Source organism: Chamaea fasciata, unplaced genomic scaffold (assembly GCF_029207755.1).
Source record: "Chamaea fasciata isolate MVZ Bird 193981 ecotype frontalis unplaced genomic scaffold, bChaFas1.0.hap1 SCAF_26, whole genome shotgun sequence".
Lineage (NCBI taxonomy): Eukaryota > Metazoa > Chordata > Aves > Passeriformes > Sylviidae > Chamaea > Chamaea fasciata.
In genome coordinates, this window is record NW_027094111.1 from 2,517,353 (window position 1) to 2,540,824 (window position 23,472).

Below are 23,472 nucleotides of genomic sequence, written 5' to 3' on the forward strand. Positions count from 1 at the left end.
GCAGGAACGTGCTTCACCCAGGACACAGAATGCTGGCATTGCCGGTTCCTCTACTTCCTGCCCCTCCATCACTACAAACTGCAGTGCTACCGGAGTCTGCAGCCCACCATAGCCTGTTCCCACAGGGAGCCCGCGGGACACGGAGCCGTGTGGCCTCTGCGAGCGGAGCTGGGGGCTGTGCCCTGGGGGTGGGTGCTTTTTTGCTCGGGTCTGGGGCTGGGCAGCAGCACAGGGCGGACCGGGGCGCCCAGGCCAGGGGGCTCCAACCCCACCGGTCCCAGCCCGGGGCTCAGAGCATGGGGGTCCTGTGGTTCCGGCCCAGGGGTGTCCAGTGCGGGGGACCCAGCCCGGGGGTCGCGGTGCCGCAGGGCAGGGCTCTGTGGGCGGGGCCATCTGGGCAGGCCCCGCCCCTTGGCCAATCACGGCGCGTTCGAATCTCCCGCGTGCTCCCCAACCCTCCGGGCTCCTGGCCCCGGCCTCAGCCAATCAGCGACGGGTTCATGGCACCACAGTCAATCTGTCAGCGCTGCTTGCCTGCGTTTTCGCTGAGGGCCCCAACCAATCAGAGCCCGCCGCAAGAGCCGGTCCGGCCCTCCGCGCTCTCCTCCAATCACGACCCGCGCAGTTGCCGTCGCCCAATCAGCGCCGCCGTTTCCCCGTCCCGGCGGCGGCCGGCAGGGGGCGGGCTGGCGGCGGGGGGCGGTGGCGGCGCGTCACTTCCGGTGCCAGGCGGCCGCCGGAGCGGAGCGAGGCCGGGCCGGGCCGGGCCCGGGGCCATGGGTGAGTGAGGGGTGGGAGAGAGCGGGGGAACCGGCGCCATGGCTATGGACATGGCCATGGGTGAGGGGACTGGGGCCGTCGGTGAAGGAGGAGGGAAGCGGGGATCAGGGTTCAGCGCGGGGGACACGGTCCCGCCGCCCGTCACCATCCCGGTCCCACTGTGCGAGGGGGCGGTCGGGCACCGTGTCCGGGAGGCGCCGCGGCCGCCCCGCGTTGGCCCAGCCCGTGCCGGGCTGTGCGGGGAGAGGCGCCGGTGGTACCGATCGTTCCCCGGGACCGGACCGGGGGAGCCCCGCAGGTGCCGGCGGCTGGGGGCGGCCCGGCCTCCCGGTTCGGCTCGGTGCTGCCGGGGCTCTCCAGGCTGGGGGCTGCGTTTGAACAGGCCCCTTGGTAAACCGCTCGTTCGTCCCTTTCTGCCCGGCAGCAGCGCACGGGCGGGTGCGGGGGGCCGAAGGAGGCACAGCCCGTGAGTGGGGCTGGTTTTGTCTGCAGTCTGGGCAGGAACTTTTGAATTTAGACTTTTGGGACCTCTCTGCCGAGGAGGAGCCGCGTGTGCCTCAGCAGTGAGTAGGTGAGGGCTGTGCCTCTGAGTGAGGGTGAGTAACCTCAGCAGGTGTCGGAGCCGGGGACGGACCCTGCCCTGCACTCCCGTGGGAGCTGAGGGGCTGGGGGACCTCCCAGAGCCGGGTGCTGTCCCCCTCTGGTCGTGGCCTTTGGGAGCCCTGCTGCCTGTGCAGTACTGAGGGTGTGAAAGGTCTCACTGCTGGGGGGATCCCCAAGGGACGGCGTCTCCACCCCCTGACACGGGGGTTTAGGGTTCCTCATGTGCTCATCCAGCTGCTCCCTCCTGCCCAGGCTGTGCTGGAATGTGCTGCACCAGTGCTGGGGATTCAGTTCTTTTCTAGTTTAGAGCCTTAATGTCTGGGCTTAACATCTGCTGGTATGAACAGGTGTGCTGAGGGTCTCGGGCTGCAATCCCGTGTCCAGAGGGAGGGGGAGAAGTCAGAGCAGAGGCCAGTGCCTGATGTGGTGGGGCTGGGCCACCACCCCTCTGCTATGTGCAGCTCCTCTTGAGACATCAGGGACACAGTGGGGCACAGGTGAGGTGCCTGGCACCCAGGTGAGGCGTGACCTGAGGGACAGCACGGGAGCACTCACCTGCTGGCATGGAGCCCTGGGCCAGCAGCAGTCAGGATTCAGGATATATTTCCCCATTGCTGGAGGGCTTGTGCCGCATCCTTCGATTGTTTCTCTGTGGTATCCATGCTGAGGGTTTGATCACATAATTGTGTTCCTTAAAAGCAAAGTTCAGCTGGGCTGTGACCCTCAGGATGTTACAGAGCTTGGAACAGGCAAGGGAAGCCTCATGAGCTGTGCTGTGATTCAACACAGAAAGGACATCGACCTGTTGGAGCGAGTCCACAGGAGGCACCAAGTTGATCACTGGGCTGGAGCACTTCTGCTATGAGAGAATTGGGGTTGTTCAGCCTGGAGAAGAGAGCCTTCAGGGTGTCATAACTGCCCCCTCCAGTACCTGAATGGGCTCCAACAAAGACACACAGAGACTAATTGCAAGAACTTCAAGTGACAGGACAAGGGGGAATGGCTTTGCACTGACAGAGGACAGGCTTAGATGGGATATTTGGGAGAAATTCTTCCCTGTGAGGGTGGGGAGGCCCTGGCACAGGTTACCCAGAGAAGCTGTGGCTACCTCATCCCTGGAAATGTTCCAGGCCAAGTTGAACGGGGCTTGGGGCAACCTGGAATAGTGAAAAGGCACTTTGCCCATGGCAGGAGGCTGGAAGGGTCTTTGAGGTCCCTCTCAACCCAGACTATTCTGTGACTATGAATAGAGACAGCCCTGAGGATTGTGCCTGAGCTGCCCCCTGAGCTCAGGGGAGTGTTACCTGTGCAGAGGCTTCAGGTGCTCTGGGCAGGTACACTGTGTGTCTCCTTCCTGCCCAGGAGCTCTTGTTGGACGGAGTAGGCTCTGTGTGTCCGTGGTCATTCTCTGTGTAAATTTTGGTTAATGTTGTGAGTCTGCAGTCCCTGTCAGCGTGTTGTCACACTGCAAACCCCAGCAGCACAGGCCTGGCAGTGTGTGCAGGTAACTCGAACACGTTTGTCTCCAGGTAGGGCCAGGTGAGTCACCACGGTGAGAAACTGCAGCCACACCTCGCTGGGAAGTGTCAGCACGTGTGTGGGTCACACTGCACTCTGTGCACACAGAGGTCCTGCTGCAGGGGCTTGGGGCACATTGATAGTGTCAGAAGCAATAATTGAGAAATAAAACTTTGTAATACAACCCACCCCTCAGCCCTGGTGGGGTTTGGAAGGTGAGCACGGCCTGACCACAGGCACAGACCGGGTCAGGGGCTCGTGTGCTGGGGCAGCAGTGCAGCCTCAAGTGCTGCAGCTGCATTTCTAGGCTGCTGCTGTCAGGGTGTTGGGCCAGAATGGGGATTTTTCCCGGTGGATGTGGCCCGTGCTACAGCACGAAAGGGTTAAGCTGAGGTTGGTGTTTATGTAACCAAAGAGGGAACTCCCAGAGATGAGTCCTTGGCTATCTCATGTGTTGATGCATCAGAAGGGCTTGAAGAAAGCCCGGCTTGTTGCTTGCGCCGTAATTACGCACTGGAACCCTGTGCTTCAGAGTTTCCCTGGCTGCCAGGGGGGGCAGCCGGGATGGAATTTGCTTTCCCTGATATGTGACTTGGCCTGTGGAAGCCTTTTTTGTCCCTGAGGAGCTGGAGACTGACCACAGCTGGATGTGAGTGGAGGTAAGGTGTGCTGGGCTCCTGTAGGGGCTCCCAGGTGCTGGCTGTGCCTAGTTCGTGTGCCTGGGATTCAGCTGATCCTCAGGCTGGGCTGAGGAAGGAGGCTCTATGGTGGGGTGGTTCAGCAGAGGCTGCCAGAGGTGTTCTTGTCTCCCAGTTTGTGGAGCTGAGCGAGTCCAGACTTCCCTGGGTGCCTTCAACAGCGCAGGGCTGTCCCAGCCCCTCGTGCTGTGCCGGTGCCTCAGGATTCTTCCTACTCCTGTGGGCAGAGAAACTCTGTGCCTGGTTTTGAGAGAACTTCTCGCTTAGGGAAGAAGTTGAATGAGTCTCAGCTCAGTTCCAAGAACCCTGTGAGTCAGGGCTCTGTTTCGGGAGCAGGCTTCCCTTCCCGGAAGGGCAGCGCAGCGGAACACAGGCTGGACTGAGTCATCCAATGGGCTATATATATATATATATATATATATATAAGAATATATATAATTACTTTTCTTAGAGAACGGTTCAACTCCCAGAGCCTTCAGTAATGTTAACATTCCTGCATGGGGAATCTCCCTCACGCTCTGCAGAGGGAGAGGAGTGGAGCCCACCCTGATCCCCCCGTTCATCCTCCTCACATGCGCATGTGAGGTGATGAGCAAGGAGCCAGGGAAGGGCTGAGGCTTCCCCTGTGCATTCCACATTATCTTTAGGGATGAAATTGTGCCTGGCTGATGTCAGGAAGGCTGAGTTGTCTGCGCTGTCCCTCCTCCTGCAGCCAGGATGGGCCTGGTCTGGCACTGAAGAACTAAACAAAAGTCCTGTGACTGAAGTTTTGAAGGACACTATGTCCAGAAAGTAACTTTCACCTGATTAAGGGTCACTTAAATATTGAAATGCACATCAGCTTAATGAAGTACATGCTACCACACATGACTGTCTTGCTCAATTTCCCCCCTAGATCATACTGTGTGTGACGTAGGAGGGAGAGGATAAGGGTGGGCTGTGGATGAAGGGGGCAGAAATTTCGCCTTTTGAGGAGGAAGAAAAGTTAAAAAGCCCTTGGAGACACTTAATGGGTGACTTTCCTCTCCCTGCTCCCAGGGTGAGATGGTGTGTTCTTAGTCTTCAATGTCTCTGGATGCACTTCTGGTCTCTGAGGACCATCTGGGACACAAGAGGTGTGTTTTTGGCCAAATTTCATACACTTAATACAACAGCCTGCTTTCCTTGGGATCTGCCCTGCAAACATTGCCTTTAATCCCCCAGCCAGTGACTCCTCTGCCTGTTCTCAGGAAAGCTTTTCCAGTGAGAACCGAGGCTCTGTCCCTGGGAGTGCTGATGACTCGGGTCTGAGCTGTTCTGGCCGGGTTTGCCTGGGAAGGAGTGAGGCAACTCTGGGATTGTTGCTCCTTGCAGTGACACCGACCCGTGGTGTTCCATGTGGGAAGCTGGGCTGTGCTCCAGCTTTTACCCATTTAATGTTTTGTTCTAGGAGGATTTTAGGTCATGTCCAACACAGCCTCCCATGAGCCAGGCTTAATTGTGACCTTGGATTAACTGTCACTGGTAAATACTGCCCACTGTGGTATTTGGGTGGGAGAAGGTGCAGCCTGGTGCTGCTCACGTGATTCCATTTTTTAGCTTCGTTTTTACAAACATGTAGGCTGCACAGAGAGGGGCAAAAACCTGTGGAGCAGCTCTCCAGCTTCATCCCAACTGCTACAGCTTTTGGCTTCAGGAGGGAATGCTGGGCAGTGTGTGGCAGGATGTCTCCTATCTGTGGGCTCCAGAGGCAGGTCCCTGGCATGGTGTGAGCCCCTTGAAGCTTCTTCTCAGCAGTCCTGAGCTTCCAGCAGGTGCTCTTGGGCTCTGTCACCTGCTGCTGGTTCCCAGCTCATCCCCTCCCTTATTCACCACAATCAGCTCATCACAGCAGCAGGGTCGAGCATTTTTGGGGTTCCCAGTCCTCATGCAAGAAGTGTAACCACCACTGAGCTCTTGTTGTGCCCTTGGTGCAAGACAAACCCCCTGAAAGTGCAGTGGGGGCTGGATGAACTGCTCTGGAGCCGTGAGTGGTTTCTGTGCTGCTGAGTAATCCTGCTCATGCCCCACAGGTACCTTTTCCAGCTCCGAGCTATGGCTGCTGGACTGCAGGACCTGCTTGTTCCTTATTCTGGGATGAAAAGGGCAGTTTCCTCATCTCATGTTTTCCATTGTTGTTACACCGGGCACTGGCACATGCAGTAATTCAGGAATTAAACAATTTCCTTAAGCTACATAATTAAAAGGCATTACATTTAGGTCTCCAAATTAATTGATTCATAATTCTATTAAAGCCGTAGCTAGCACAGTGAGAAGCTTTAGCCTGGCTTCTCCAGTGAGATGTTTGATAAGTCCCATGTGTCACATCAAAATTAAGTATTAGTTTTTGTGCTGGATTTGTAACTTTGTCTGTGTGTGGGACCATTTTTGTTCCAATGGCAGGACAAGGGAGGAGGGTGGTTTGTTTCAGTTTGGATTTGGGGAGAAGGGATGCGTCTGCCCACAAACAGGTGGGAATTAACAGTTCTCAATACAGAAAAGAAAAAAAAAACAACTTTTTAACATCAGCAGGATCAGTCTTGAGAGAGAGCCTCCTACATCTCTGCAAGGAGCCAGGACAAACCCATGTTTAAAACACTCCATCCCAGGGACAGCGATGTCAGATACTGGTCTGACGTGAACTCTGATAATTCCTGGTGTGACAGAAAGCTGCTGGTGGTGGCAAGGAGTCTCTTGGTGTTCAGTCAGGTGTTTGAGATGCTGTTGAGCCCAAGCTGGTGCAGCATGGCAGGGATTGAAGTGGAGCCTGTGTTTGTCCGTGCTCCAAAGGTCTGTCCTCCATCACTTCGGAGATGGGTGACATGGGAGTTTGTCCTGCAGTGCAGGGACTGAACTTCCAGAGCCCTTTTATTCTCTCACCAGGAGCTTCAATCCTTTTCTGAGCCCAAGCAGAGATGTTTGGGGCGGTAAAGGTTCCGTGCATCCTGTGTTATCATAATCAGAATAATCCAGATCTGCCGCATCAGGTGTATCTCATTTCACATTACAGAGTCCTCGACCTTTTACCCATCCAGCCTTCTCCAAGGTGATGACTCCTGCCCCCTGAGACGTTGGAAAACCTAGTTTGGAAGAAGAGTAACGATACAGTTGATGCTGAACTACGTGAGTGCTCAGCTTGTTTTGATTACAGTAACACCATTTGCACCAGCCAGCCCTTCCAGCCCGGATTGCACAATGGGTTTATCTCAGAGTTCCTGTGCAGGGGGTTTCTCCAGCGGAAATGTTACTCACACATTTCCAGCCGAGGTGATGATGTACGAGAAGGAGAGGAGGAGTTCATAAGGATGTGGGGTCAGGGATGCAGAATGAACAGAGCAGGGAGCACGTGGGGGTCAGAGCTGTGTCCTGTTCAGCCCACTGGGATGGTGACACTGCTCTGTGGAGGTGTGAAGGTGCTGGGAGTCAGGAGTGCAGGGTTGCAAAGTCTACTGCAAGACTCCTCCCTTTATCTCCTGGCTGTGCTGCTCCTGGACAGGTGCTGCTGGATGAATCAATGCAGTGACATCAGCCTGTGTCCACAGAAAGGGCGGGACTGCCAGAGGGTGAACTTCACTCACAGGGAGGTGATTTATCAATCTCTTACGTGGTGAAACACCCGGGATCTTCCAAAGCAAATATGTACAACCCACAAAACATTTTCCCCTGTCTGTTGTAGTAACCTCTTAGGGAAGAACTCCTGGCATTGGGTTTGAGTAAGGAAATGGAATTATGCCTGATTCCTCTTCTCACCTACCCCCCAAAGTACCTTTAAAAAGTGAGAGAACAGACATTGAATGTGTAGATATTTGCAAAAGTCTTTGAAGCCATTTTCCAAAATCTAGAGATGAAGAGGAGCTGTACTGGGAGCCAAGCTTCCATTGGCTGGAGCTGATGGATGTGGAGAGCTCACACCACACCCAGCAGCTCACCTGAGAGATGCTTTTCCAGCTAAACTGAAACAGGACTTTTCTTTAGAGAAGGAAACGTTTTAGCCATAAACCTTGAATTTATTTGGCCCTTCAAGTCTTGGCTGTGAGAATCATTTTCAGATCTCTGAGCAGCAGAAAATGGACATTGGAAATCAGAATTTCTGCACTACCTGAATAAGGAGGAGGTAGTTGAGTTTTTAGTTGTTGGTGCTGCATAGCAGTGATGTGTGGACCTTGAATGAATTCCTGGGTGCAAACCATGAGATTCACGTTTAATAGATCAAACTTTTTTTGCCCATAGTGGTTGTGCAGGAAAACACACATGTTGTCACCACTGTTACCTTTCACTGGAATGTCCGTTGGAGCATTTAATAGTGTGTTAGTTCTAAACACAGCATTGATTCCTGCACATGGAGGCTCAGGTGACAGGGTTTTGTGTGCTGGACTCCAAATTCCAGCTGCACTGGATGTAGGTAGATTGAGAGGTAATAAGATCAGAGCCTAAAGAAGCACCAAGAGAGAGGGGACTTTTTTCAAGTCTAAAAATACATTTTTGAAAAAACACTGTGAACTGAGTCCCACAATAACTATTGTGCTTGTTTTCTATGCCCTTGTTGGGGTAGGTGAAAGACACTAATTTTTGTGGTCAGTTTTGTGCATTCTTGGCTGTCTGAGGAACAGACTGGAGCCTCGGAGGGACTTAGTGGGTGGCTGTGATTCCTCATGTGTATCCTCTGTGGAAGAACCCCCAAAAGGCTGCAGCAGCAGCAGACACCCATACACAGGGCTAACTTGGGCATCTTCTTTCAGAGCTTTGGGAAAATGTTAATTTGCAAACTTGTTTTTGCTGTAAAACAAGCTTTAATTATCTTGACTTGTTCCCACTATGTCTCTCAAACAACTGTTGTAGGAAATGTTGCCCTGAATAACGAGGCTGATTTATGCCTTGAGAGCTGCTCTGAGCCTGCAGCCCACCCCTGGTCTGTCAGCACGGAACCAGGGCTGTGTGTAGACACACAAGTAGGCAGAGCCACCAGTGCATCCGTAGGTGAGAGCCTTCCAGCAGAAATCAGGGATAACAGGAGAAAATAACTCGGTGGCTGATCAGATGTGATCTCTCCCCTCTCTCAAGAGCCGAGGATGAAGCGGCGAGCATCGGACAGAGGAGCCGGGGAAACATCCGCTAAAGCAAAGGCTCTGTGCGCGGGGATTTCTGGGAATAACGCCAAGAGAGCAGGTCCTTTCATCCTGGGTAAGCAGGGAGGGGGCTCTGCAGGTGGCAGGGTGGCTGCTGGTGGCAAAGCTGAAAACAAAAGGCACTTTGGAGTGAGGGGAAGCAGGTGTGTAACTTACCTGAGAGTGGAGGTCACTGGATGAGCAGAGCAGCAGCCTGGGAGCTCCTGCAGCTGGCCAAGCTGAGGAGACATGGGATGCCAGTGCTGAAAGGCAGGCAGGGCTTGGGAGAGAAATATGAGGTCTTGATTTTAGCCCCTTGGGCTTTTTTAGTTTTTTGGGGTGGTTTTTTTTTTTATTTTTTTAACTCCATTCTTAAACTTTGTTGAAGACCAAATTCATTGGGGGGTCTTTTGATTAGAGCTATAGGGAGATGTTCAGCCCTGCTGACCTAGAATGTATTGTCACATCAGCGTGGGGGCAACTTAATAATTAATTAGTGGTCACTCAAAGTGGTATGTACCAAGGCAAGGCCACTCTGCCACCTCTGGAGAGTTGCTCGAATAGTTGTTGGTTCAGAACTGCGTGTATAAACTGTGAAAAATCATAGACTTCACATTGGAAACAAATGGAAAATCAATTGGAGCTGACTGATTCGAAGTGAGGAGTGAAGATTCTATGTTGGCTTGTAATCTGGGCTGATTTGGACGCCCCTGAGCCATCCCTGCAGAGGTGGCAGCTGTGTTCCCAGGTGTGGCAGTAACAGTTGCCATGGGTGTTGCTGTGAATGTAATAGCTGTGTGGTTCAGGCATGCAGAAATTAGGATTTCTGCAAACAGCTGGGCCATGTGTGGGCTTTGATAAATGTTTCTCCAGGGAACAAATGAAACATTACCCCAAAAGGTTTCACAGTTCAAGACCCGTTTTGGTTTTTTTTTTGGCTTTAGATTTGTGAAAATGCACTCAGGCTCATGCAAAAAAGGGAACTTGGTGCAAGCAAACATAACTGGTGACAGCTGATGTAACCCGGGTTAGTCACTGCTGCTGGAGGGAAAACAAGTCTGTTTCTGCTTTGTGCTGTAGGTCCACGTTTAGGTAACTCCCCTGTGCCAAGTATTGTTCAGTGTTTGGCAAGAAAGGACGGGACAGATGACTTTTATCAGCTGAAGGTAAGCAAACTGCAGGCTCCCAGACCTTCAGGGCTCTCCAGCCCTTGTGCAGAAGCACTTGGGCAGTGAGTGAGTGGTGTGGGCTGAACCAGTGCAGCGGGGCACGGCTGCTGCAGCTCCCCCTTGGCAGGGCAGCACTGCCAGGCACAGATCTGTGCCCAGATCAGCCCTGAGATGAGGCTTCTGCTGCTCTCCCAGAGCCCTTGGATCTGTACCTGGATGGGGCAGCTCCAGGAGGGAGTTATTGCAAACATTTTGGGAGATTTGCAAACAGCCACCTTTCCACGTTAATGAAGCTGCCGCTGTGCGTTCTGCACGGATGGTGCTGAGTTCAGACAGGCCTGTGGCAAGGACACAGCCATCAGAGCAGTTCCACCAGCTGCTAAACTCATGGGAATGCCAAAAACAAGAGAGGGCTTGGGGGCATTTGTGTGCCTCTGGGAACTGTAAAGGCATTTTCCCTTTTCCTGAAGATTCTCACTTTAGAAGAAAGAGGTGATAAAGGAATAGAAACCCAGGAGGAGCGACAGGGCAAGATGCTGCTGCACACGGAGTATTCTCTTCTTTCCCTGCTCCACAACCAGGAAGGAGTGGTCCATCATCACGGGCTCTTCCAGGTACACTTGGTCACCATCCAGGCTGGGGCAATGCCAGGCATTGCTGATGGATTGAGCTGCTTTTGTTTAATGTACAGTTTGTGCTGACCCTGTTCTTGTGTGTCCAAGTTGCAGCACTCTGAGGTTAACCGCTGCTGCAAACAGGAGCTCTGGAGAGTACAGTAGGATTTGGGGAAATGTGAGAACATTCACAGACAGGACAGGCACTCAGGACTCCCCCTTCAAACAGAGCAACAACCATTTCATTGGCAAATTAATTAGCACCTTTTAGAGTTAAATTTGTGCTTTCTGGTCTTTTTACTGTTTATAACTTGTAAGAGGGGACAAAAAGCCAAGAAACTGTTTCAGCAAGTTAAACCAGTCACTGTGCTGGACAGTTTTTGTGTGAGTGGATTGTGTTGCTGTTGGTGACTTTAGGGCTGTTTACTGATGTGAGGGGCTGATAGCAATTACTGCTTTGGGTGTTGGTATTGCCTGACTTGCTGGTTACATTTTGCCAACACACTTTTCACTTGAAACCATCTGTACTATATCTTAAATAAGCCAAATGTCCAATTCAGCTGTGTCTTGTTTACTGTCACGGAAGAACTGCTAATTGTGCCTTGAGATTTCCATTCTTCTTATGAATGGTGTGTTGGATCCCTCTGTTCCCAGAGGCTGCTCCACTTCAGAGCTGTCCAGGGTTCAGTTCAAGGTCTCTGTGTGCGTAAAGAGCATTAGAGCTGACATGCACACAGCAGAGCCTTCCTCTGCCTTCTGCACTTCTCCTCCTCCTAGGAAAAGTTCTTCCCAGTGAGGGTGGGAGGCCCTGGCACAGGCTGCCCAGAGGTGTCCCTGCCCATGGCAGGGGATGGAATGAGATGAAACTTAAGGTTCCCTCCAACCCAAACCAGTCTTGGGTTCTGTGATTCTTTAGGTAGAGCTCTCGTATCTTTTTGAAATCCTACCTGGGGACAAAGACCAAGCACTGTGATTGCACTTGCTTATTTTGAGATCACCCCCCAGTTACCCAGTTATTTATTGTGCCAGGCTCTGTGCATGTGCCCTGGAGCTTCCCTGAGGGGCTGCTGTGTTTGCCTCCCCGCAGGACCGAGCTTGTGAAATCATTGAAGATCTTGAAGCCAACAGGATGGTCAGGAAGATGAAGAAGCGCATTTGCCTGGTGTTGGACTGTCTCTGTGCTCACGATTTCAGTGACAAAACAGCAGATCTGATCAATCTGCAGCATTATGTGATTAAAGAGAAGAGACTCAGCGAGCGGGAGACCGTGGTGATATTTTATGACGTGGTACGAGTGGTAGAAGCATTACACAAGGTGAGAGCTTGGAAAGAGAGCTCCCTTCCAGTGCTGGGAGGCAGAGTTTTCCCACATTAGAGTAGTAGATGCTTCAAAACTTCCTGGGGCAGGCAGTGGGCAGGTTACAGGGCATGGATGTTAACAGTGTTCTCCAGAAGACCTCATGCCCCAGGCCCTGAAGTGCATTCCCTTCCCTCCCTGCTCCTCACGTATCTGGGTGATAATGTGGTGTTTGTGGGCTGTGGAGAGGGGCCAGCTGGGCTGAAGGCAGGTCAGGTGAACCACAGTGTGTAAACCTCAGACAGGGCCAGTCAAAGAGGAGAGCAGAGCCTGATCAAAGACAGGAAACAGAAACTGTTTCCTTGCAAGGCAAAATAAATCACAGTGTAAGAATTGACTGGAGATCAGAACCTCGAGCCAGAAGTTCTGAGATCAATGAACTAGAAACCGTTGCAATAAAAATGCATTCTGCTGCTGTTTGCCTCATTCCCCTGTGACGCAGGACACGTGTCCTGCCCTGGCAGGGCACTGCAGTGTGGGTCTGGTAAAGGAACGCTCATCAGATTGCTCTAACCAAGGCTGGGCACTTCAGTTTCAGGTCTCTTAGGTACACTGAGTCTGTCTTTGTGTTCAGAGTAGCAAATTTGCTTGTTCCTGATCACAATCAAAAGTGAAGGGGACTTTTGAAAATACTCAGGGTAGAACCTGTCCTGAAACCTTGACCTGGATTATTTCAGAGAGTGCAGATGCCATGATTTCTTTTTAGTGCTCTTGTGCAAGTATGAAATCTATACTTCTAAGACAAATAGGCTTTTGCTCATACTCCTGTATTTTTTTACAGAAAAATATTGTGCACAGAGACTTGAAACTAGGAAACATGGTGCTAAACAAAAGGTAAGTGTGCTGGAGAGCTGCTGCCCTGGCAGTAGTCTTGTTTCTTCCTTGAAGCAGATTTCTAATACAAACACAGCCAAAGGCACCACTTGTTGAGTGCTCTTGTGCAGGAGGGTGAGGGAAAGGAAAGCAGGCTGTACAAAAACACAGAATAGCTCAAAGTAACATAAATTAATCTCCAAAAACTATTTTAGCCCCAACTAGGTAGTTCACTTTTCCCACCCAGCTTAGTGGCCCCTTGTCAGGTTTCTAACTGCTGAAAACCGAATTTTATAGTGATTTAGTAACCTGCAAGAGAAGTACTGATTTTATATATATTAAAAAGAACCAAAAAACCACGGTGGTTGGTTCTGTTCCCATCATTCACCCTCCATCATGCTAAAGGCATTCCCGGCCCTGCTGGCTGTCCTACAATCACAGCAGTGTTAGATCTGACTGCTGCACGGCTGTGTTTTTGCTAGCAGTGAAATATTGACTTATCTAAACAAAAGCACTTCTGTCCAGTGTGTATTTGTGTATGAAATGGCTCCCTTGTTCCATTGCTGGTTTGACACAAGCCTCTGGAGCCTGGCAGGTACTGGATGCTGGTGCAGACCTGGAGGGATCGGCCCAGAGAGGGGCAGGAGCTCAGCAGGAACTCAGGGCAGGAGGTGGTTTCCTGGCTGTGCTTGGTGGCTCTTTGGGGCTGCTCAGTGCCTTGGGGTCTGTGTTCTTTAGCTGGCAGCCTAGTTCAGATCAGATCCTCTGCTCTCTGCTCCAGGATTACGTTACTGACTAAATATTTTGCACTAACTTGAAGAATTAGTGGAATTCATCCTTTTCACACTGTCTGGGTTTCTGCGGAATGAATAAAAAGCGGGAAGGCTGGAGTTCTGCAGGCTTTGAATCTACAGAGCTTGCAGGTTTGCTGGGCTCACAGCTTGCTGCTTTCTCCTCCCTAACACTGAAAGAAAACGGGTTTTATCTACAGAGCTTGAACTTCTTGGTTCCCCCCACACACACACACGCAGCAGCTGCTGCTTCTCAGGGCCACCTCTAAGTTGTTTCAAGTTGTTTCTGTAGAGCTGCTGTAAGATAAATCTCTTCTGCTTGCTGCTTTGATTCTCCTCCTTGCTGGAAGAGGCAGGCAAAGGTTGGAGCTTTAAAGGATCCATGCAGAACTTCCCTTCTTTTCTGGGCACTGAGTGCAGGGGAGCGCCCCACCGATGAGGCTACACCCAGGGCCCCACTAGCGGGGGGAGGTATTTGAAGCTTTGAACACACTTGCCAAGAGTCACTCTTTGTGTTACATCTCTGCTTTTGCATTTTACTCAGCGTTGGTGAGGGAAAGCTGCAGCCTGTGAGTCACGGGGAAGGGTGGGAGAGGCGTAAGAGCAATCTCCATGGAGAGGAGCAGCCGGTGGGGCTGAGCGGAACCGTTTGTTCTGCTCACAAAGAGCCAGGTCCCTTCTCACGGCAGGGAATGAAGGTAACAATGTGGCCCTGCAAGGGCCTGGCAGGCACGTCCCACCTGGGGCTCCCTCACACCTCCTTCTCCACAGACATTAAAGCCTCTCAGGTTTCTCCATTAGCCAGTGCAGGAGGAGTTGGGTGATTGCAGATTAGATCAAATTTCAGCGACTAAATAGAACCAAGCAACCCTGAACATTTTAGTGTCCTATAGAACACTTAGTCTTTTAAATCCTTAACAAATCCTGCAGCTTGTTATTCAGCCAGGGAAGTCTCCTGACAGTTGAAGCTAACACTTCTTAAACACAAGTCTGTCTGTTTTAATAACCAGCTCTCCATGGCCAACCCACACTTGGTTCTATTTCATTTGTCTGTGAGACTGGCTGGAAATGTTTCCTGATTATTGTGACTGACTTAATCCATTCTCTCAGGCTCTAGTTGTGAAATACTTTTCAAGAAATCTTCCAGACAGTGTTTTTGTATTCACACCTTTACATTATAAGTTAAAATCCAAATTATCTGAATGACAGGGAAGATTAATGGAACAATAGTTTTGTAATTAGCTCACTTTCACTGGAAAAAAATCTTTAATAGGAGCTGGCAGTACCATAGGGAAGTAGGGGTGAACTAATAAGGAAATTTTGTGTACCTGCAGCTCTCCCTTTTCTTTATGAGGTTTTTGGGTGTTGATCGGGCTTTGTGTTGTGAGCACCTTTGTGTGGAGGGCAGTCCTGTGGATCAGGTGGAACTGCCACCAGGCTCCTGTGTGGGACTCTTGAGTGACACAGATGTAGTTGTGCTGGGTCTGATGACAACTCCTGCAGCTCCTCTGGTGTCTGTAAACGCTCACTGCTCGGAGGCCAGGCACGGGGCAGCTTCCACAGGGTGTTTTCCCTTAGCTCCCTGAATATGCTGTGTGGAGAAGATGGCAGCTGGGAAGTGCAGGGCAGAATCAGCAGCAAAAATAAACCTCAGCTTTGTTGACACTCATGGCCTGCAGTGGTCAGGCAGCACCTGGGGCGGATCCTGCAGCTCTGGAGCTGCAGGCTGGGGTGCTCCTGGGAGATTGGACAAGGCACCTGTAAAGATGAGCCAGGTACACCCTGTGCCTACAGCCACGCTGACACAGGTCACCCAGACATTGTCACAGACCCTTTTACTGCCCCTGTGAGTGCCTTGCAAGCCCTGCTGGCAGGCATGGAGTCCCTCCCCTTTGGCATGAAGTTCATTTTACAGCTCTGTGCGTCTTCTCCCAGCACCCCAACCTCCCCAGAAAGCCCCACAGGCAGGCACAGTCCCTGTCCTGGAGTCAGCTTGCTGTCTGTGCTGCGTGGCCCATGCAGGATGGCCTGTGTTCCCTGACACCCTGTGCTTCTCCCCAGGACTCACCGAATCACCATCACCAACTTCTGCCTGGGGAAGCACCTGGTGAGTGAGGATGACCTGCTGAAGGACCAGCGTGGGAGCCCTGCCTACATCAGCCCAGACGTGCTCAGCGGTAGGAATTCCCCTGGACACTCATTTCACTCATTTGTGCCTCCTGACAATAAATAAAACCACCTGTTGGGTTCCAATATGTACCTTCAGCAGAGCCTCTTAATTAAGGTCCAGTTAGGAGACTTGCTCTGGTTTTCCGGCTCGGAAAGTTGGAGGGAAGGAGTGAGTCTGACTTTTTTCTTAAGGCTTGTCTGAACTTCAAAGCTAATTCAAACCTGGCTGCTCCCAAATGAGTCTGACTCCAGACATGTTTTGTTTCCAGTGTCAGAATTCAGATCCTGAGGCTTCCCTTAAGCTGCAGGTAAAACCCTGGGCCCAAGGGGCAGCCAGTCCAGATCCCACCAGGATGTCAGTGTATTCCAGCTGTGCACTAAGAGCATCAGTTCTTCCAACTGCTGCTCACTTCCAGGAGGGAATTAGTGACCCTCTGGGCAGCTTCTGGGCCAACAGAGAGGAGTGACTTAAAATTAAAGGAATGATGACAGCAGGCCAGAGCAGTCTGGGCTGGATTTCCCCTCCAGCAGCCTGGCCTGTGCCTTGTCTCCAGCAGGGGCTTTGAGCAGAGTCTGGCTCTAGCACTGTGCAGCTTTCCCTGGTGTCCTCCTGCCTTTAACTGTTCCCAGTGCATGGGACCATCAGGAACAGCTGTGCTTTCTGTCCAGTTGCTTCAGGTTTTTCTCCATGAGCTCTCATCTCTGCTCTGCTCATAAATCTGTGGGCCCAGATGGGATCCATCCCAGGGTGATGAGGGAGCTGGCAGATGAGCTTGTGAAGCTGCTCTCCATCATTTACCATCAGTCCTGGCGCACTGGTGAGGTTCCAGATGACTGGAAGCTGGCCAGTGTGACACCCATTCACAAAAAGGATGGGAAGGAGGATCCTGGTAATTATAGACCAGTCAGCCTGACCTCAGTACCTGGTAAGGTCATGGAGCAGTTTATACTTAGTGTCATCACTCAGGACTTACAGGATGGCCAGGGTCTCAGTTTAGGGAGGATGTTGAGACACTTGAATGCATCCAGAGGGAGGCAACAAGGCTGGCGAGGGGCTGGGAACACAAAAACCCTGTGAGGAACGGCTGAGGGAGCTGGGCTTGTTTAGCCTGGAGAAAAGGAGGCTCAGAGGTGACCTTATCACTCTACAACTCCCTGAAAGGTGGCTGTGCTCAGGTGGGGCTGGTCTCTTTCTGCAGGCAGCACTGACAGAACGAGAGGACACAGCCTTGAGCTGCACCAAGGGAAATACAGGTTGGATATCAGGAAACAGTTTTTTACAGGAAGTGATAAAGTTCTGGAATCGTCTGCCTGGAGAGGTGGTGGAGTCACCATCCCTGGTGTTTTAAAAAAGACTGGATGTGGCACTCGGTGCCATGGTCTAGTTGAGGTGTTAGTGCATGAGTTGGACTCGATGATCTTGAAGGTCTCTTCCAACCTAGTGATTGATTCTGTGCTCCTGTACCAGCCTTTGAGCAGGCAGGGATGGTCCTGCTTGTCAGTGTAGTGACCAGTGTGGCATCATTTTGGGTTTTTTTTCTTCTCATACAGATGAGCCTGATTAGTGTTGAAGGGTGCATGTACAGGTGGGACTGTGCATACAAAGCCTCTCCCTCTTGTAGATCCAGATATTGGGCATTAACGCATGAGTTACTTGTTCCTGGGATCCCAAGCGACTGTGTTGCAGAAATGCCCTCAGGGAGAGCCAGTCCTGGAAGATCCAGCCCCGGTGGACTCCCCTCAGGAGGTTTTTTTGTCAGGTTTGCAGGCAGCAGTAGTAAATGTAGCCAAGCTCCTTCCATCGTGATCTGCCAGGCAGGTTTGAGGCACTTCCCTCCCGGCCAGGAAGGGAGCAAAGGCAGGCTAGGAGGTGGATCCTGGGGTTTTTGCAAGCCTTTCCTGTTCTGCAGGATATCCTGAGGGCCTTGTGACCAGATGGATGATAGAAGCCAACTGCTCTGCAGGAGCTTGGAGAGTTGTGTCTCAAGTGGCTGAAGGAGGCTACAAGGGGCTGCTCCTTTCTACTATGGGGTGCTGATCTATCCAGGCCTCCAGCTACCTTCTCATGTTTCTTTTCAGGGCTCTCTTGTGGTGTAACTGGCCACGGGGCACTGAACAGGCTGTCTTGGCTGATCTCTGGCAGCTGAGGCTGCTGCTTGAGACCCTTTAAGGCACAGCCTTAGCTCAGGACTCATCCTGCTCTGCCCAGCCTGGCTGTCACTGCCATTGTGCTGCACCCCAGCTCCGGTGTCTGCCAACAGCCCTTCCCGTGGGGCCCATCCTGTGCGCTCCAAAATGCTCTTTCAAAATTGCTCAGTCTGCAGTTCCCCTCCAAGTATCAAGGGGGAAGTTACTTGAGGACATTGCAGACGTCACCACCACCTTCGGGCTTGGCGCATCCCTCTGTATTGCCGGTGCTCCTGTGCAGGGGGAAGCTGGAGCGCCTGAGGAATTAATCATTGTTGTGGGTCTCCAGGAGAAGCTGTCTCTGCTGAGGGATGGCTGCTGAAATGTCACAGCAGGAAAAGTTGGAGGAGGAGGGAGAGGTGCCTTTTTCTGAGCATATAAAGCAAAGAATAATTAGTACAAATACCAAATGCTGCAGCAGTGACTCACTGTGTGAGTCAGAGGAAGTCTCTCCCTGAGTCCTGTGCTGTGCTGTAGCACTGGGGTTTGGTTTTGTGACCCTGTCCATGCTGCTGAGTGCTGATTGTTGTGACCAAAGGGGCTTAGAAGCAGCATTTCCATCAGGTGAATCCTGGGGCTGCAGCAGCCTTGGGTTAAGGGCTTGTCTAGTATCTTTGTCTGAATGTCTTCGTGCAGGAAAGCACCTTCCTGCACACTCTGTGGCTTTACAGCTGGCTTCAGTGGCTGTGTGCTAGATCCCTCCCACAGTCAGAGATCATTCTGCATGGGCTCAGCCCTATCCTTCCTGGGCTTCTTTCCTTCCTCCTCCTGCCCTGTGCTCCCTGGTCCTTGAATTTCCCTTGACCCAGACTTGCAAGCTGGGTGGCTCTGTGCGAGGGGCACTGACCTGGGAACTCCAGCACAGCCATAACAACTACCTGATGCCCTTGCTTCGCAGCAGGGATATTCCTCCATGGGGAACAGGAGGACACTTGTGTGGAGATGGACAATTTGCTCATTCGCAGAGGATGCTTGGAAAGGGTTTTGCTGTCATTAATTGGGAAGCCTTAATTGTTTTGGTTAATGCTTAGGAAAAGGGTCCCATGTGGGGGTTACTCAGCGCCTCTGCTGTGGGGGGCGAGAGGGGCTGCCAAGGCTGTGCTTTCCAGGATTTTCAGGCTGTGGGTGCCCTCTCCCCCCAGGCCGGCCATACCGTGGGAAGCCCAGCGACATGTGGGCACTGGGGGTGGTGCTCTTCACCATGCTCTACGGCCAGTTCCCCTTCTACGACAGCATACCTCAGGAGCTCTTCCGCAAAATCAAGGCTGCCGAGTACACCATCCCTGAGTGAGTACAGCCTGCCCTTCCTGCCTGGCCACGGGGGGATTACTGGCCCTTACTGGGCCAGCTGGAGCTGGAGGGCTGTCGCTATAGGACACGAAGTGAACGACACGCCCACAGTCAGGTCATCAGGGCAAAAAGAGGGAAGTTTATTTTTCTCTTTCTGTTTATATAGAGTTTGGACAATGACCACGGATTGGAGGATGAGGTTACCACCTCTCCAACCACACTGGTCAAACTAGAAGTCCATCAATTGTCCCTCCTCAAGAGAGGAATGTTAAACAATCACTTTGTTTACAAGAAAATCTGTGAGAAACTCCACTACAAAAATGCCAACATCAGAAGGCTGAGAAAGAGCAGGGCGACAGAGGGGCTCCCCTCAGCACGCCAAGGGTCACAGCAGTACTGACAACAGGCTGTTGTGCAGTAGGAAGGAGGAGCAGGGCTGAGACAGCTTGGGGGAAGGTGAGGCAGGCTCAGAGCAGTGGTGGCTCCTGTAGCTCCTGGCCTGTGCTCCCAGCATGTCCATCCTGCCACCACTGTGCCCACCCCAGGCTCACCAGGTGTTGTTTCCCCCAGGGATGGCCGGGTCTCAGAAAACACTGTGTGCTTGATCCGGAAACTGCTGGTCCTGGACCCGCAGCAGCGGCTGACGGCTTCTGAAGTGCTGGATTCCCTCAGCTCCATCATAGCGTCCTGGTATGTGCAAGGGGAGAGACAGGACACTCTGTGTCTGGCCACAGGCTGTGTTGTTCCGGCTGTGGCTGGCTCACCTCGCCAAGGAGGCTCTGGGAACTGCAGTAAGCCTTTAAATCCCGTGTGTCCACGCCACTGTGTGCTGATGGATACAGCTGGAGAGGCCTGTGCAAATGCTTGTGGCAGCCATGGCCATCCCGGTGGGATCACCCTGGGGCTGGGTGAGGGTGGGTGAGCCAGTGCCACGCTCTGGATCCCAGTGCTGTGCTCTCCTCCAGGCAGTCCATGTCCTCTCTGAGTGGCCCTTTGCAAGTGGTGCCGGACATAGATGACCAAGTGGCTAATCCCGAAAACCCCCAGGAGGTAGGTTTTCCTGCTTTCCACAGAACTGCTTTTTCTGTGCTGCTGTGCCAGTCTGTCTGTGATGACACCCATTGTGTCCCCCAAGCTGGGAAGGGGAGGGCGAGGAGGACACAGCCTCATGTTGTGCAGCGGAAGGAAAGGCTGATGCTGCTGGGACCAAAAGGCACGTCCAGCTGGCTGAGCTGCCAGGAAGTGAGCTCGGCCCCGGAGCTGATGAGAGCAGCTCACTCCGCTCCCAGCAGCGCTCACTCCCTCACACACAGCTGGGAATGCTGGGAGGAGGCAGCAGTGTTGGCTCTGGCTCCCAGTGAGCTCTGCCATGGGAGCAAACATCCTGTTTTCCTGCCGGTATGTTTCATGCTCAAAGTGCCGGCCGTGGCCTGGCTGCCCGGGGACAGCCGTGCAGGATCTGTGCTGGTGCCACAGGGACAGGGGTCAGGCAGCTGCAGCCTCACCGTGCTGGGAGGAGTCATGTCAGGACAGAGCTGCTGTGGTGGCCAGAGCTGTGTCCTGGTGGCACTGCTAGCTCACGAGGAGCCCTGCCTTGCATGCCAGCAGCAGGTCTATTTCCTGCATTAAGACCCCAGTTATCCCATGGTAGCTCAGGCCCATCAGAGGAGCCGTGGGGCTGCCAGGTGTGGCTCTGACAGCTCGGTCTCTGCAGGTGAAGGTGACAGAGGAGTGCTCCCAGTACGAATTCGAGAACTACATGAGGCAGCAGCTGCTCTTGGCTGAGGAGAAGAACACCTTGCATGAGGCCAAGAGCTTCCTGCAGAAGCGGCAGTTCGGGAACATCCCGCCGGTGCGGCGCCTGGGCCACGACGCGCAGCCCATGAACCCTTTGGACGCGGCCATCCTGGCCCAGAGGTACCTCCGGAAGTAGCTTCCCATGCCCCAAGAGCACGAGCACCACCCTGCAGTCTGCCCTCACCTCGCCTGCTCCAGCCTACAGCAATACCGGTGTCCCACGACGGGGAATAATGTAGCAATCCCAAGCTCTGTCCAGGGACACGCACTCACACCCACTCCGGAGGGAGAAGACTTTTGGAAAAGCTAGTTTTGGAAGCAGCAACCTCTTGGCATCTTCTGGAATCTGTTTGTTTTTTTTTTTAAATCGAAGCCTAGATGACTAATCTGCTTTTGATCATGACTGTAATCTACCTCTCTTGTCTTTTTAACCATGCTGTTCTCTGGATCGAGCAAAGCCCGTGGGAAAGGAGGAGACTTCCAAGGGTGAAGCTGCTGGCACAGAGCTGTGGCCGCGCAGCGCGGAGCCGGCCCGTGGCGCCCGCTCCGTGTGGTTTGAATAAGCTTGGATTTATCAGGGTTTCTCGAAAGGCCGAATTTCTTGAAACCTCCCACTTCCCTTCATCTGCATCAAATCTGTTTTCTGTCCTTACGTGCCACCTGGTCTGGCCACGCTGGCCAGTCCTGTGTGGCCACCGCCTCAGGCAGGAGCTGAGGAGTCGTCGGGGCAGCGCCACCTGCAGGGATCGGATCCTGTCCCCACTTCCAAGGTTTCACAGGACTTGGCCCGCCAGGGCCCCTGCCCCCTCGCCCACCTCTCACTGATTCCTTTAGTTTGTAAGGATCTATGATTTGAATCTTATTTTTTCAGTAGCATATCCCAGGTGCAGTTACAGTTGCATTAATTCTGATTTAGCGTTTCCCCCCTCAGTTGTGGTACAGATGTAATATATGAGTTATAATGTGAAAAGCTTCCCAAAATAATCCGCCTAGAGATAGGAGGGGCTGGCTGAAGTCTCTACTGTATTTGTTCCCCGCTTTTGTTGCCATCCCAGCCCAAACCTGGGGCTGCCTCTGCCCTCATGCCAAGGCAGAGGAAGGACATCCTGGTTTGTCACCTGGTGCCACTGGAAGAGCTTTGGCCTGTGCTGAGAACAGGAACGATTGTTTCTGAGCCTCATTTATGAACTGGATGCCTGTCTTGCCAGATGAACTGTTCTCACACAGAGCTCCCAGGGCTCCCAGTGCCCTGGCCAGGGCTCCTGCTCAAGGCAGCACCTGCTTCAGCTGCCTTCTTCCCTGCTCCTGGCTGCTCCCAGCCCTGGTATCACCCTCCTGCCAGCCCTGTGAGCAGGGAGGGTTGGAGCTGGGGGGGCTGCCCTGCTTTTTGGGGCTGCGCTGCACTCTGGGCCCAGCTCTTGCAGCACAGTGGGCGTGGGCAGGGAGCGAGTTGCAGATGTTTGTAGCGTGTTGTTGCCTTTTCTTGCCCCGGGCTGGGGAAGGGGACAGGGTCTAAGCTGGGCCACCCCACCAGTGGCTTTGTGGGGACAGGGGGCTGGACCTGAACCTCCCTGGCCACGTCGGGCATTACGTCCTGCCTGTGCCTCGCCAGGGCCCTGTGGCCAGGCAGGGCCTCGTGAACACTAACACAGACCAGCTCCCTGCACCACCCCAGCTGAGCCAGTAGCCCCAACTCTTTCGCCTTATTTATTTTGAAGATGGTGGGTCTGTCCTGTGGGCCCATCACCCCCTGTGCCACCAGCAGCAGGGCAGGGATCCCCTGAGCACCCCCACCAGGGCCCTGCTTTCTCCTTCTGGTTCTCTCCTGCCTCTTTCCCTGTTAATTTTTACTGTTTTTCCCCAATGTTAAAGCAAAAAGCAATATTCTGGGACTCCCTGAGACTGTATCACACCAGGATCCTGCAGTGGCAGCACCGGTCAATCCACTTGTGCTAAGGCAAACTGGAAGGGGGTGGTGCAGGGGGCATGGGGGGCCACAGGGCCATGGCGGGACAGAGCCTGTTGTAAGGAAAAAAAAAGAAAAAGAAAAAAAAAAAAAAGGAAAAAAAAATTGTATAAAGACGTTATTTTTGTACTACATCAGAACTACTCCTGCATGTCGGCAATAAAACTTCATACGAGAGCCCGGCGACCCCACAGGGAAGGGGTGGGAGGGTTGGGTGGGATGGGGCATTTTGGGGTCCTGATGTGCTCTGGGAGACGCGCAGGAGTGGGGGGAGGCCAGGCTCACAGATCAGCAGCCCCGAGTGCCCCACGGGACCCCCGGTACTGGGAACAGTTGGCGGGATGTGGAGCCTCATGTCCCCGAGGTCCGGCCCAACAGCCCTGGCATGTTCCTCACCTCAGCAGTGGGGCCGAGCCAGGGCCACCCTCCGTGGTCCGCAGTTCCGTGGGGTTGGCACCAGCCTCTGCAGCTCCCTCAAAAACCCACGGCGACCGCTGGGCCTGAGCGCCCGGAGGGTTTGCCTTGGGTCGGGCAGTGCCAGGCCGGACGGGCGCTGGGCAAGGCTGGGACGGGGCCTGGAGCCGCCTGCGGCCCCGC

General features: G+C 53.1%; 1 protein-coding gene across 2 annotated transcripts; it reads left to right on the forward strand.

Moving 5' to 3' along the window:
* Nucleotides 1-709: 709 nt before the first annotated feature.
* On the forward strand, nt 710-23,056 carry STK40 (serine/threonine kinase 40). 2 transcript variants are annotated; one of them, XM_066204387.1, is made up of 12 exons: nt 710-780; nt 6,628-6,740; nt 8,679-8,798; nt 9,803-9,888; nt 10,362-10,505; nt 11,593-11,820; nt 12,644-12,696; nt 15,528-15,643; nt 18,965-19,109; nt 19,683-19,802; nt 20,078-20,162; nt 20,827-23,056. In XM_066204387.1, the coding sequence occupies exons 3-12, from the start codon at nt 8,687-8,689 to the stop codon at nt 21,043-21,045; spliced, it is 1,308 nt and encodes a 435-aa protein (XP_066060484.1). In that variant the 5' UTR covers nt 710-780; nt 6,628-6,740; nt 8,679-8,686; the 3' UTR covers nt 21,046-23,056. The 2 variants fall into 2 exon arrangements, with proteins under 2 accessions (XP_066060484.1, XP_066060485.1); XM_066204388.1 differs by lacking the exon at nt 710-780 and adding an exon at nt 3,274-3,560.
* The last annotated feature ends 416 nt before the right edge of the window (nt 23,057-23,472 follow it).